Source organism: Paramormyrops kingsleyae, chromosome 10, assembly GCF_048594095.1.
Source record: "Paramormyrops kingsleyae isolate MSU_618 chromosome 10, PKINGS_0.4, whole genome shotgun sequence".
In the NCBI taxonomy this organism is placed as follows: domain Eukaryota; kingdom Metazoa; phylum Chordata; class Actinopteri; order Osteoglossiformes; family Mormyridae; genus Paramormyrops; species Paramormyrops kingsleyae.
In genome coordinates, this window is record NC_132806.1 from 23,404,632 (window position 1) to 23,417,927 (window position 13,296).

The window sequence follows — 13,296 nt, forward strand, 5'->3', positions numbered from 1 at the left end:
TTTCAGCACAGAGCGGCCCTTGGCCGCGTTCGGCCCGGCCCGGCTGCCACAAGGGCCCGGGCTTAGAGCTGGAATCTTCAGCAGACCACGAAGAGTCCATCTGTGGGCGCGTTTCTCCCAGGATGGAAAGCAGCCGCCTTGGCCGCGCTGCTCTTAGAGGGAGGAACGCGAGGAAGAATGGGCCCCTCTGTCCCTACAGTTTACAGAGCTGCTTGCGGCGATATGGATCCCGCTTGAATCCCACCCAGATTCCTCTTCCAGCTATAATTTTTCTCTCTTTCAAAGCTCCTTTGAGAATAAGTGAAAGTTAAGAGTGCAGCACTCCTGGGCAGCGTACCATGTGAGCTGATAGCGTGGTGCTCGCTGCTGTCACAGCAACAGACTTCCTGTCTTGGTCGCTCCCTCTCTGCGTATCACTGGCTGGACTTCTTGGTGGAGTTTGGGATTTAGTGGCCGAGGCGTCTGTTGAAGCGAAATATGTAATTTGTCTTTTGTGGCGTGGGGAGCCTCAGATGCACTCATGTGGCAGGGAAGATGCTCAGTAAGCTTTCTTTTTGGGACTGTTTAGTCATGCGGGATGTGATTTTCTCAGCATATATACATTATATACATGTTTTGCAGAATCTCACAGATGTATTTCTGGATCTGTGTGATGAGTTTTGTGTGTTTTCTTTGATACAAACTGTATTAAAATGAATCCGGTGTACTATATCAGAAAAGGTTTTGTTACCATGTAACCCTACCTTTTGTAATGGATGCCGTTCCTAATGGTTTTTTTGTTCAAGAGTAAATCTATAGTGCAGCTACATATGTTCAGTTGTAAATATATAGCTGTGTAATACTATGTGTTACTTTCTTGCACCTCCATTATGAACTGTCAGATCTATGTATTCATGAAGATTAACTTGCTGTGATGGACAATTTCGACATGTCTCGATTATTCTTCAGACGGATATTAATTGCAGAAACATGTTCGGCTCTTTTAAAAACTGCTTTTGCTGTAAATATGCCAAACCAACAGATTAGATTACATCTACGGTTCTATAGATTACAGAATCATCATAAATCATTAATGATAATTACTGTTGTTGCCTAAGGACTTACACCAAATGGAGTCTCAATATATAAGATGTATTTGATGTTATCATTATTATTATTATCATTATTATTAATAATAATAATGATAATAATAATAATAATAATAATAATAATATTCAGGCCGATGTGTATAGCTGTTTATTAGCAAATAAAATGTTCTATAATTTCTTCATTCTCTCTCCTTTTAGTTGACGCAGTTCATGATGGTGATGATGATGATGATTATTATTTATTCATTGGTTATCAATGTGTTTGTCAGGGGATGTCCTCCCGCTTACAAAACAGCCCTTTGAATATTTCCTTAACTCACTGCCAGCATGGGGCCCATTGAGGGAGATATGAATGGTGACAGTTGAAGGGCCCAAGCGGACCGAGCCCGGCGCTCCAGCCTGCCAGCACTCCCCGCCGTTCCATTGTATCGCTCCTCCAGCACATGGATATTTTGGGTTGAGGGGGGATACCAAATCATGTGCTTATATTCTTTCTTGGAATGCATAAGGGGAGGTGTTGTGGAGTGAACTGGAGGGGGTGGGGGGGTGGGCTGCCCCTCATGGGAATTTTCTTTTCTTTTTTAGAGGAACTTGAGAGCATTGTCATGGGTTAAAAAAAAAAAGTATGAATGAACTTCATTTGCATGGGCTAAATAAATGAGTAAAACGCACACTTTAATTGGTGGTATTCAAGTCAGCCTAAGTCCTGTGTTCGGCTATACAAAGAAAGTAGGACAGGGAGGTGTAGAAATGCGCCCCCCCCCCCCACCCCACCCCTGAGTATTGCCCCCTACTCCCCAATTTTTTGGCCATGTGTTGTGCTAGAAATGGAGGAATTCATAAACTGCAGTAAGGCTTGACTGTGAAGTTAATCAGGGCTTACTTGCATGGCGAGCGGGCATTTAATTGCAATAATTATGGAATATAGGCAGGCTTTTTCAGGTCACTTATATAATTTAAATAATTATGATTCTAGCTCCTATGAACACATAACTGCTGTCAAGTGCAGACTCGGGATTTTGAAAGAGTAAATGGTTCACATATGCTATCGCTGATACAGCCAAGTCTGTCTCTGTGGTAACCCAAGAGAATGGAAATATTTCAATGCCATGCATTTAATAGTTATAGTGATGTTAAATAAGTATCCATTAATAAAATCCTTAGAAGCAGCACCTGGTTAAACAAACAGGAATGCATTTTCATCTCTTAGCATTTTTTTGAGCTGTCTAGCAATAGGTTACATGAGCACTTTTATTCCGATGGGAGTGCTCACGAACTCTCAAGTTTTTTGCAGAATCGACGCGTGTCACGCAAAGTCGTTTTTCACCAAAACGAAATTCCTAAGGCGGATATCACGGAAACACATTTCTCACTCTGGGTGACAGAAGAAAATCTGTTAAGCATCGAGAACGGCGGGGAAAATCAGGGGTGTGTGTACATCTGTGTTGAGTGGGCGTATTGGGGTTGTCAGGGTATGTGTGTGCGTGTGTATGCCTGTTGGATGAAGGCTAGCGAGCTTGACCTCTTATGGTTTCTGACACTTGCACAGTTGTGGCTGCAGCAGGACCTGCTGATCTTCCCTAACTAAAGGTGAAAATGTTCAAAAGGTGGAAAAACTTGGGCTACGTGACGCACCTGAGACGTAGAAATGCAGAAGGCAGGAAAAATTCAGAAAGATGTAGCAAGGGAATGGTAGGTTTCTCTGTATTTTTAAATGAGGACTTTATCATTAAAGATTACTACAGATTTAATTGTGTTCTGTAATCAAAATATTATCTGTGGCAAGACTATTGCGGGTATATAGGTTTTAAATATAGGATTTAAACTTATCCAAAGTTCTGTAATTTCAGTACGCATTCAGTACAATGTGGAGTAACTGCACTGCAGACAGTAGTGCAGGAAGTAGAGGTGCGGGGGCCGCTCAGCGCCCCCTTGTCTGTTTCGTCAAAGAACAACGTCATTTATCTTGCAATGGCTCACAGACAACTTCATGATTATTTCTCCAAAAAAGACTACCGCCATTAGCCGTCGATAGCTATCAATGATAAAAAAAGAACTTTGGTTAAGCATTAGTCGGTCCAGTTTTCAGTGACCTGAACTCGAAGCGTCGTCCCGCACCTATGACTGCAGGTGTGCCCTAAAGAGACTGACCACTTGGGGGTTTGCCAGGGCTGTAAGTGTATATATTGTCAGTTCCATGTAGGATCTTTTTATCTCAAATGTAAAAGTGGGAACTAAAAGGAAGTGTGTTTTATGCATGTCACTGGATTCTGTGTGTGCATTTTTGAAGAATCTGATTTCAGCTCAAAGTCCCAAATCTCCAATACATATTGCAATATTGGCTTATATATGCAGGGGAGCTGCTGAGGGCAAAACTGTTTACACTGATACTGAGAACCCCCATTTTACAATTAACTGCAGCTGTTCTACAGTTCCTGCACCATAAGGCATGGGGTCTTTTGGGAATAGAGTAGTACGCTCTAAGTAGTCCAACCCGGCTATCCGGATCAGAATATACCAGGGATACAGTTTCCTGATGGAGGCTTTAACAAGGAAGTGATTGCTAATTGCTTCCCTGTTGCTTTGGTGTCGGCGAGCTCACATCTGTGACAAAACTTTGTGCCAAAAACTCATTATTGGGAAACACTTCACAAAGACTTGGGGAAGGATGACCAATCAATTAATTAAAGCAAGACAGCTTTAAAAAAGAAAAGAAAAGAAAAAATGTTTTACACACACAATAATAATGTATAAAGAAAGGCGACTGTATGCTTTAAAAGTAGTTCTCATATCCAATGTTAAAAGTCAGGATTTCAGCAAGACCATTATTTTAGTGTTAGCTGAGTAACAGTGCTTTAATAAAGAAGAAACATTTGTGCCAAAAAATCATTATTGGGAAACACTCCACAAAGACTTTGGGAAGAATGACCAGTCAATTAATTAAATCAAGACAGCTCAGAAAAAAAACAAAGAAAGGCTGTTAAATGTTATAAGAATAAGAAGATCAAATGTTAAACGTAAGGATTTGAGCAATACCTTTATTTTGATGTTAATAAAGGAAAAAAAAACTCTTCATTTATTAATAAAAAGCAATTTATAAAGGATTATAGGGTGTGTGCTGTTTTGAGGGGATATGGTTGGGAAAAACGTTGTTAGTTGTAATCACCGCACAGCATAAACACCAATCAGATGGAAAAATAGAAATCGATTTTGTATAAAGGCCTTAAACTGCTGATCCCACCTCATTGAACAGATCAGCAGGTTTCACTGGATGCATTTTAATGGGTCACTTTACTATACATTGGTGTAATTAATAATAAAAACATCCATGTTGCAAAATAAGCATTAAATTCTAATGCACCAATTTTTATCCCCATCGGTGTAGTTTCCATCTCAAAACATTATTTATAATGAAACATGAATTCAAAGGAGACAATCATGATATTGGATAAAATGTGCAGGGCTGCATGAAAGAAAAAAAAAAACAGATGAGAGGGAGAGAGAGAGAAAGGAGAGGTAGACGGAGGATCAACTGCAAAGCCCAGTGTTCCCATGGTAACTTGTTTATGTTTCACACTGGTGCATCTTGTAAATCCAATTGGAGGGAGAATGGGGCCCTGTCCACTGTGAGGCCTGAATGGACCGGCAAGCGAACGCTAGGCCTTAAGTGAAAGCTCGGCTGGTTTGGAGGCCCACGTAAGTGAAGAGGTGGGAACAAAGGACGTCGCGTTCGCTTTTATCTCTGAAAGTTTATTAATGGGCCCCTTAACCCTCGACATTTGAGAGATCCTTGCTTTTAAGGTTTCAGTATTAACCCATATTGCGGTGTTGCATATCCACCGTACTTTACATTAATTACTTTTTAAGTTGCTGCTTCCTACTTACTACTATCACTAACACGCTTACTCTTTATTTGTAACATTTATATGTCCTCTATGCCTTACTGAATATAATCTAAGGAAAAATGTTACACTACGTAAAAGTCCTATTTCATTTAAATAGCACATCTGTGAAATAAAACTGAGAAGCGTGCCAGTGTGACAGCAGTGCAAGGTGAACCCATCATAATTTTCGATGTGTGTAACATGTATGTTTAATGAGACAGGGCCATTTCCTGGGCGTTTGTGTAAACTAAAACCATATCAAGCACATCTGATATGTTGAATATGGGCCAAAGATAAGATTTAGTGCATTGTTATGACAAGCACTATCCAAAGACGTACGATAACATCGAACAAGATGAGTAGCTTAACGGCGGGATATGATGCTATTAAATACATATTTCAAAAGTCACTGTTCATTTTGCTGAATGCTTGTCCTTCTTTAAAATTTGGGTCTGCCTCCAAAGTGCCTAAATGCTGTTAGATACTCTCCTTTATTCACAGTTGTGCAACGCAAATAATTATATAATTGTCTTTTAATCGCCAGCAAACTATGAAAGACTATAGTCATTCAGCTGCAATGGATTGCTGCAAGGGTTCATTGACTGCCTTTTCTGGTTGCACTGTATTATATGGGACATTTCATCTGGGGACAAAAAAAAATCTGTCAGGCATTGAGAATGTTGAGGAATTTCAGAGGTACGTCTCAGGATATGTTCAAAGTCAGTCCATGTTTGGCAGAACATGGCAAAATATATATCCTTCCAGATCACACTTGGGTGAAAGCTTACAGGCTGCCGTTGATGCGCCCGAGACCCTCATAACAGCTGTAATTGTTAAAGCAGCAATATTGACTGTATTGGTACCTGATTTTGACAAGTTGATAGGATGTTGGCATGGAAAGGACCTGGTAGAGCTTCCATTGCTGAGGAAAATGTAAAAATTCATCTGTGTAATTAAAACTGATCTTCAGTTGTACTCTAGCCTTTTAATTTAAATACAACTTTCGTTTGTGGTTGTGCATTGTGGACTGACTACATTGCAGGAGTGCACTGAGTAGGTTTAGTAGGCTGGTTTGTGACATGTATTTGCATTTATATCGACAGTTCGGTTAGATTTAGTTAGATTCTGTTAGCTGGTCCCTCCCTCAGAAAACAGTCGCACCATTGTTTCAAACCTCCATGACTGGCAAGTGATGTAACGTTATTTTACACAAAACCCAGTTGTTTGGGATGCAACGTACTGGATCCTTATCCAAAGCGTCCATCATTGGTGAGGTTCTTATCTGAAAAAAGTATTACTTACAGACACCAAGAGGAACGCTATGTGACTATTGTATGCTGCATACATTTTGTAATGTCTACTGTGACAATTTGAATGATTGCAATGTATCTCTCAACACAAGCATTTATTTTTTGTTTAAGGATCTTGCCGTGCCGCACAAACTGTAGTAGCATTAGCATTTTATGCCATTTTTGAATAGACGTACTCCCTGTTCTTCATATCCCCACTCCGGCGTGACACAAAGTGGCTGTTTGCAAAGGGCGGAAAGCAGAGCCGGGACATTTGCCAGCTTAAAAGAAAATGTTTTCGGTCGCCCTTCTCACCTTCCACCTTCCAATCAAAAGACACCCACGGAGACAACAATGAAACTAAACGCCGTCACCTGATAGCGCTCTTAAGGAATGGCTTAGCAAACCAAACAGGTCCAGGAGGCCAAACACAGGAGTCTGTGTTATCCAGACAAAGTGAAACCACACCATGCCTTAGGCGAAACAGAGTTCAGTTTCTTTTTCTCTAATCGTGAAAGCCCCCCCACCCCCCGCGCCTCTTAAAGTAAACCTCAAGAAGACGGCGTTGTCTCCTTGATGGGCCTTCGGTGAAAGACCCATCGCAGTGGAGAATCTGATTTCACTTACACGAGCGGACTCGGCTAGAAAGTTCAAAATCAATACCAGCTACCAGAATCTGAAGGCCCCATATCAATAGATACATGGTAATGCACAAAAAGGAGTTAGGGTTAGCATATCTGCCTTCTCAGGTTACTGTTGCCTCCGTCCAGTCCATTACGAAAATGCTTCAGCACTCTGCAGCCTTCTCTCAATCTCCTTTGCGTCCCGTATGTCATGAATTCTTTTTTTTTCTTTCTTCTCGCTAGATGCGGTGTTTTCTACGTAGCCTTTTTTTGTCTTTACCGACATTCTAGGCAAGGACCATGAAATCTGAGAACCACGTTATTTCTAATTACGTACCACACATATTCTGTTTTGAAGTCAGCGTTAAGCGGAGACCCTATTACATACATAGTAAAATACATTCGGTAGCTATTGTAAATCTTAATACTATAGTACTTCGATTTTATGCTATTCTGTGAAGTGACCTTTAACACGACCTTCTACATGTAACAGTGATCTAGGGATAGGGAGATAAATGCAAACAGCGATATATAAATTAGGCCCTGAATGGTAGACAGCATAGTGTTTTTTTTAATATATGTCGATATAAATAAAAGGATGTTATTTTTTTAAAATTATTTAGGACAGTTCAGAAAAACACATAAGAAATTAATTTAACTTCTAGTAAGAGGTATACTGTAGTAAGTCAAATATCAGACAGAACTTATGAAAATACAAGGAACTTCTTTCCAGGATCCACAAAAAGTGACAATTTCTTGCTTTTCCATTGTTTCGTTCAAATGGCTTAAGCTATAAAACAATGCAGGCTAACTGTTATACGATACTTTTATCATTATACATAAAATACATGAAGGATCCTCACACACGGAACTATTTCACACATGGAACTAAATTAATTGAGCATATCGTTTGCTTGTGTTTATTCACATCAGCATGCTGGGCAAACGCGAAGCCAAGTCTGATTTGAAGCAGATAGTTGGTATGGGAATCCTTTTAAACAGTCAATTAAAAAATTATTGATTTCTACCCCTTAGACTAGTCTTTTAAGCTGGAGTTTAGAGGAAATAACATCTAATAAAAAGAGTAGTATTAATAACGTTAAAAATCTGTCAACAGCAGTATGTTTCAATGGGAGCTTGGGGATTTCAGACAAAGTAATTGCAGGTTTTTAGTTTCCAAGTGTGGCTACGTCATTGTGATCTGGTCCCTTGGGTTTTTTTTGTGGGGCAGAGGGAACACGCAGGGCAATAATGTACGCTATAAAAGGGAATATTGAGATATACGGCATTGTTGTACGTAGTTCCTGTCTGAGAATGGAGTCTGAGTGATGCTGAAATGAGGGAACATTCCACTTAAACGCATATTGCTGCCTGTGCTGTGAATTTTTCTCTTTGAATTCCAAACCACAGTATTGGTGTTCATTGGCTGCTGCATCTGGGAGTATTTTGATTATACTCTTTGTTGCACATGTTAAATGACCTTAGCGTAGGTCATAGGTTTGTATCTCTTAAATTACAATGCTTGTGAAACAGTGTTGTACTTTGAGTATCCACAAATTTCAGTGTAAACATTTTCAGTTTAAACAGAATTACATGGATATGAAACGTTAAAGTACATTGAGTGAAATGTAAAATCTCGTAGTAATGTAGTAGAACTATATAAATAATGGAAAATAGTGTCACTTAGTAATGTCAACGTGTGACTTAATATTTACGTGCCATATTTTTAAGTTAGAGTTAAATTTGAAATTAAAGAAAATTAAAATCTTGTCCAATGCATGATTTCTTTAAAAGGATGTTAAGTAAACTGCAAATTGCAACAGCATTATTTACTTGTTAAAAGTTTATGCAACAACAATGACGCGATGAGTTTGTGTCATCTACCGTATTTTTATTAGATAAATCACAAATCAATTCAGATATTTCCAGTGGACTTGTATGCTTATGTCATCTGCGACACCCATTGGAATTGTGATATATTTTTTTTATAAATCATCATAAAATTTTGTCCATTAGACTCAAAGCATTAAGAGTTATATAAGAAATGAGTGTTATGAAGTTCACCGCTTCATTTATAGAGCTGTGACTTTACATATTTTCCTTAATAAATGTCAGAAGGTTGAATCATCACAGTAGTTCATAGTATTGCTTTTCATGTTGTATCCTGTACCTAAGGGTACTAAGTTTTGTCTGACGTGCTAGCTGAGGTATTTTGTGCTTGAAACTCCCTTTTTTTTACCTTTTCAGTGTCTTGTTTAGGTGTCTTCAAATATACCATGTGTAAATAATATACTATAATCCAGCTTACATGCCTTTTTAGTGAAAAATTCTCCTGCTGTCGCTATAAATTTATATGAAACTTTCTATATGAAATGTAAGTATCTAATTGTTATTCTAGTACAATGAAGTACTGTAGTTTTCAAAAGAACCATTTTATGTAATTACTGGTAAGTTATACAAAACAGCATATCCATTGATGTGCATGTAAACATTAATATAGATTTTTTTTTTTTCCTAACAAAGTAGCCTGTCTTTATGGCAGGGCTGTCTTTAAAGTGGAGGGAAAATTAGCATTTCCCATGCTTATAATGCTGCATATTGTGTTTACACAAAGATCAAAGGAATTGATATTGATATTTCTGTCCAGCATAATTAGCACTAGCTCATACTTGCTGGCCATTGTTTCATCTTATTGAGTGTGATTCCAATTTACGCGTAAGATAAAGAATGAATCGACTGCAGAGCGGAAAGACATTTCGTGGAATTGAGTAAAAAAAAAAAAGTTTTATAGGAGCTAGCAGAAGGGAGGCTGTCTTGAATCCAACACGAAATGGGATAAGCTACATGCAGAAGGCTATCGGAAAAAAAGTGTGAAATGTGTCGATATGAAGAGGAGGTGGTAAATTACATGTTGAAGATGCAGTGATGGAGCGTAGAGCAATGCTGCAGGCAAGGTGACTCTAAAAAGTGAGCTACCTAAGGCAAGGGGAACAGAGGGAACCACAGAGATGTATCTCGGTATTAGCGCAGGCCTGCGATCATGCATGGGGACCGAGGCGTCCCTTTGGCGTGAGCGGTGAGGGGTGTAGCAGTGGCGCTCTTCTCGAAATTCTCGGGGAGTGAGGTGGTCGTGATTGCGGGGCTGTAGGACATCACTCACCAAACCCTCACACTTTCCTGGCCTCAGTGTCGCAATTCCACTGAGCCGACCTCATCCTTTCGGGAGAAACTCCTATTTCAAGCCGTTTCCTCTCAAGGCGGGAATCAAAAATCCGGGGTGGGAAGGTCCCCACAGCCACTAGCTCCTGGCAATGTGAAGTCTCAATTAAACCTGCCATGTTACAGTATATGCATTCTGCTTTTCTTTTATATTTACATTAGTGTTTATTTATATTATAGATGTCACTCGAGACCTCATGCTTCTGTAGAAGCAAAATGATCATATTCATGCAATTACTAGAAAAAAAGAAATTTATTGATATGTCCTGAAATTCAGAAACGCTTAGAAAAATGCACCAGTTGTCCATAGGAATTGCATCCCAGGATGGGGTATTGCATACCTTGGTGGCTAAATGTTCTTATTTCCAGAAATGCCTGTTCATCTGGTGAAAAGTACAATTTGATAAAAGCTGCGCAGAATACTTTATAGACTGTAGAGTAGCATGAAGATAGCACACAGCAGTATGGAGGGTAGCTGAAGTGTACCGTATTTGTCCTTCGCCTTTCGGCTACCGTGACAGCTGTGTCATGTGACTGTTCGTGCTAGCAGCATGCATTGGAGGTATATCTTTGAACCAGACTGACAGATGAGATCAGCATATGACTTAAGCAGAATTTAAAGCAGCTGTGGGGACAGCAAAATACGCACATTTAATAAATTATGTGAAGAGAAATCCTTATACCCTATAACAGGATTAGATGACATTTATGAAAATACCCACCTTTGAAGTAGCAGCCTAAAGCAATTATCAAAATATTCTACACGAACGCACGTATCACACATCGCGCAAAGTTAACAGTTAGCCTGGAGTGAAGCTACAGAGATTTGATATTGGTTTAATTTGTTTGATGCTTCTGTGCTTTTCTTAACTGTTGGCTTTTATTTCCAGGTTTCAGCCAGGGAAAGGCTTGGTGATTTATCCTGAGATTGGGGACAAGCTGGACATTATTTGTCCGAAGGCAGATGCCGGAAGGCCGTATGAATTCTACAAGTTGTACCTGGTGAAGAAGGAACAGGCAGATTCCTGCAGCACAGTCATGGACCCCAACGTGCTGGTGAACTGTAACAAGCCGGAGAAGGACATCAAATTCACCATCAAGTTCCAGGAGTTCAGTCCAAACTACATGGGCCTTGAATTCAAAAGGAACACCAACTACTACATCACATGTAAGCAGTGCAATTAAATCTCCTTCTCATTTTCCTAAAGAGGGGTTTGATAAATGTTGTATTCCCTGATGCATCTCGGATCGAAATAGCCCTGGACACTTCTCTTGTGGCCTGGTTAGAAATTATTAAATCCAGCGTAATCCTCGCTGATGGCTAGAGAGGATTATCCGGTTTGAGTTTGGTGACTTCAAGGATCTTTCCTTCCACTAGCACCTAAAGCTAGAACCTCATTTTAAAATCAGACATTTATTTTACATGCAAGGTTTTCTATATAATAATACATGTTTTTAGGTTAGCTCGATTCAGACATGCAATATCTAAATTAGCCTTTCTGCATGACGTCATGTCTTTTTTGTTTTACAAAGAGCCTGAAAGTCTGGAATGCTGATTTGTTTCATTTAAAAGGCATAAATGGCTACCCAAAGGCAGATAATTTGAAACCACAGCAGAAGAGGGGAAAAAAATGAAAAAGTTGCCCCTACCCCATAGGGAAAAAGTGGGCTGTTTTTGACCCTGAATGTTTGAGAAATGTGATAAACAGGATTAGTTGGCTGCTCTGGTACTACCTCACTCGCTGGACATGTTTTTCCTTCTCACTCTGACTTGATAACCTATGTTAACGGCCTAACCCGCTTAATGGGCAGTCTGCTTGAGTGGGGCAGGTCTTGTTAATTACTTTTGACATGTCTGACCCGTAGACTTGTTGGCATGTGGCCCGTGACATCACCTGACTTCACGAACTTTGACCCAGGCTCCGAGTCCCCGAACCTTACGCTGTGGAGGGTTTTGGTTCCTCAGCGGCATGCGTGACAGGATCTTTGGCGTGTGCTGCGGCGTGGGTCTCGCCATGTGCAGGCGCACTTCTGGCATTTCGGAGGCAGCGTAGCCTCTAACGGAATGCAACCCAAAACAAAACTGACTCGGTAGTCCACACAGATAAATGCCAAACCATATGTTAACCTGAGTCAATGTCGTATCACATCTCTTTTTTTAAAAAAACAAATGAATTCCACACTGTTGTTAAGGCATTACACGTGAAAAATCTGGAAATTTGCCCCATAATTTAGCTTATTTACTTTCCTTATTTTTTCCCTCCAAATCGGAGTTGCAAATTTCAGTCTCGTTGGGAATATTAGGTTCCAGTTCCCAAACAGTCGATTCACCAGCCTGGTGTTGAAATAGGAATTCCGTGATTCCATTTGGATTTTCTGGAGTGTGGCTCTTGGTGGGTAGTTGGCAGCTTCTGTGTACTGTCATCTGCACCAGCCTTTAATTTTTCACAGCACAGAGGGTTTCATGGGAGCTTGAGGACAGAACTTGTAAATAGTCTAGCTGGGGTCCTGTTTTTCTCCTTAAAAATGCACAAAGTAAAATTGTTCATTAAAAAAAAAAAACTGTGCACATTGACTGAGAAAAAAAAAAAACAGGAATACATGCAACAGATGACGAGATACAGATCTGATTAATACAATTTTTCACATTGCAGACATTCAGTTTTTTGGAGATTTTAAATATGAATCTGGGCTGAAGTGCTTTCTGATGACATCGCCTAGCCAAATGTTAGTTAAAAAAAAAAAACTAAAGGACTGGTTTCTTTTAGATACATAGGAAAGCGTCTGGTAATGAACAAAATGAACTGTATGTTTTTTGGGTTTGAAGAAAAACAGCTGTTGTTTCTTAAAGGCAAGGCCAGATTTATGTGAGTTTTTTTCTGGAGTCTGTGAGACAAGTAGATCGCTGGTACCGTGCGCCTGTCTGTCCAGATGGGGATCCCTGAACTGGATCTCAGAAGTAAAGCAGTGAGCACGAGTTGCCGAAAATCCCCCAAACACCAAAACCAGATAAGAAGCACAGAACCCCTGGTTGCTTAATATGAGAGGCAAATAGCCTCCTTTTGCTGTGGTCCGCACAGTAAGTAGCTGTGGGACCTTAGGGGGGGGGGGGGTGGGTGGGTGGGATAAATAAATAAAAATAATTGTGTTGATTTTCCTTTGTATATATTCTGCATTTTCAAGGGCACAGGAT

The 13,296-nt window shown here is 39.9% G+C and overlaps 1 protein-coding gene across 1 annotated transcript in view; it reads left to right on the forward strand.

The window, feature by feature from the left end:
• The window catches only part of LOC111859870 (ephrin-B1), a 70,283-nt gene that overhangs the window by 24,040 nt on the left and 32,947 nt on the right, over nt 1-13,296 (forward strand). The window contains exon 4 of the mRNA XM_072717549.1: nt 10,994-11,271. Coding sequence (XP_072573650.1) covers nt 10,994-11,271 — 278 coding nt within the window. The remainder of the gene's footprint in view (nt 1-10,993; nt 11,272-13,296) is intronic.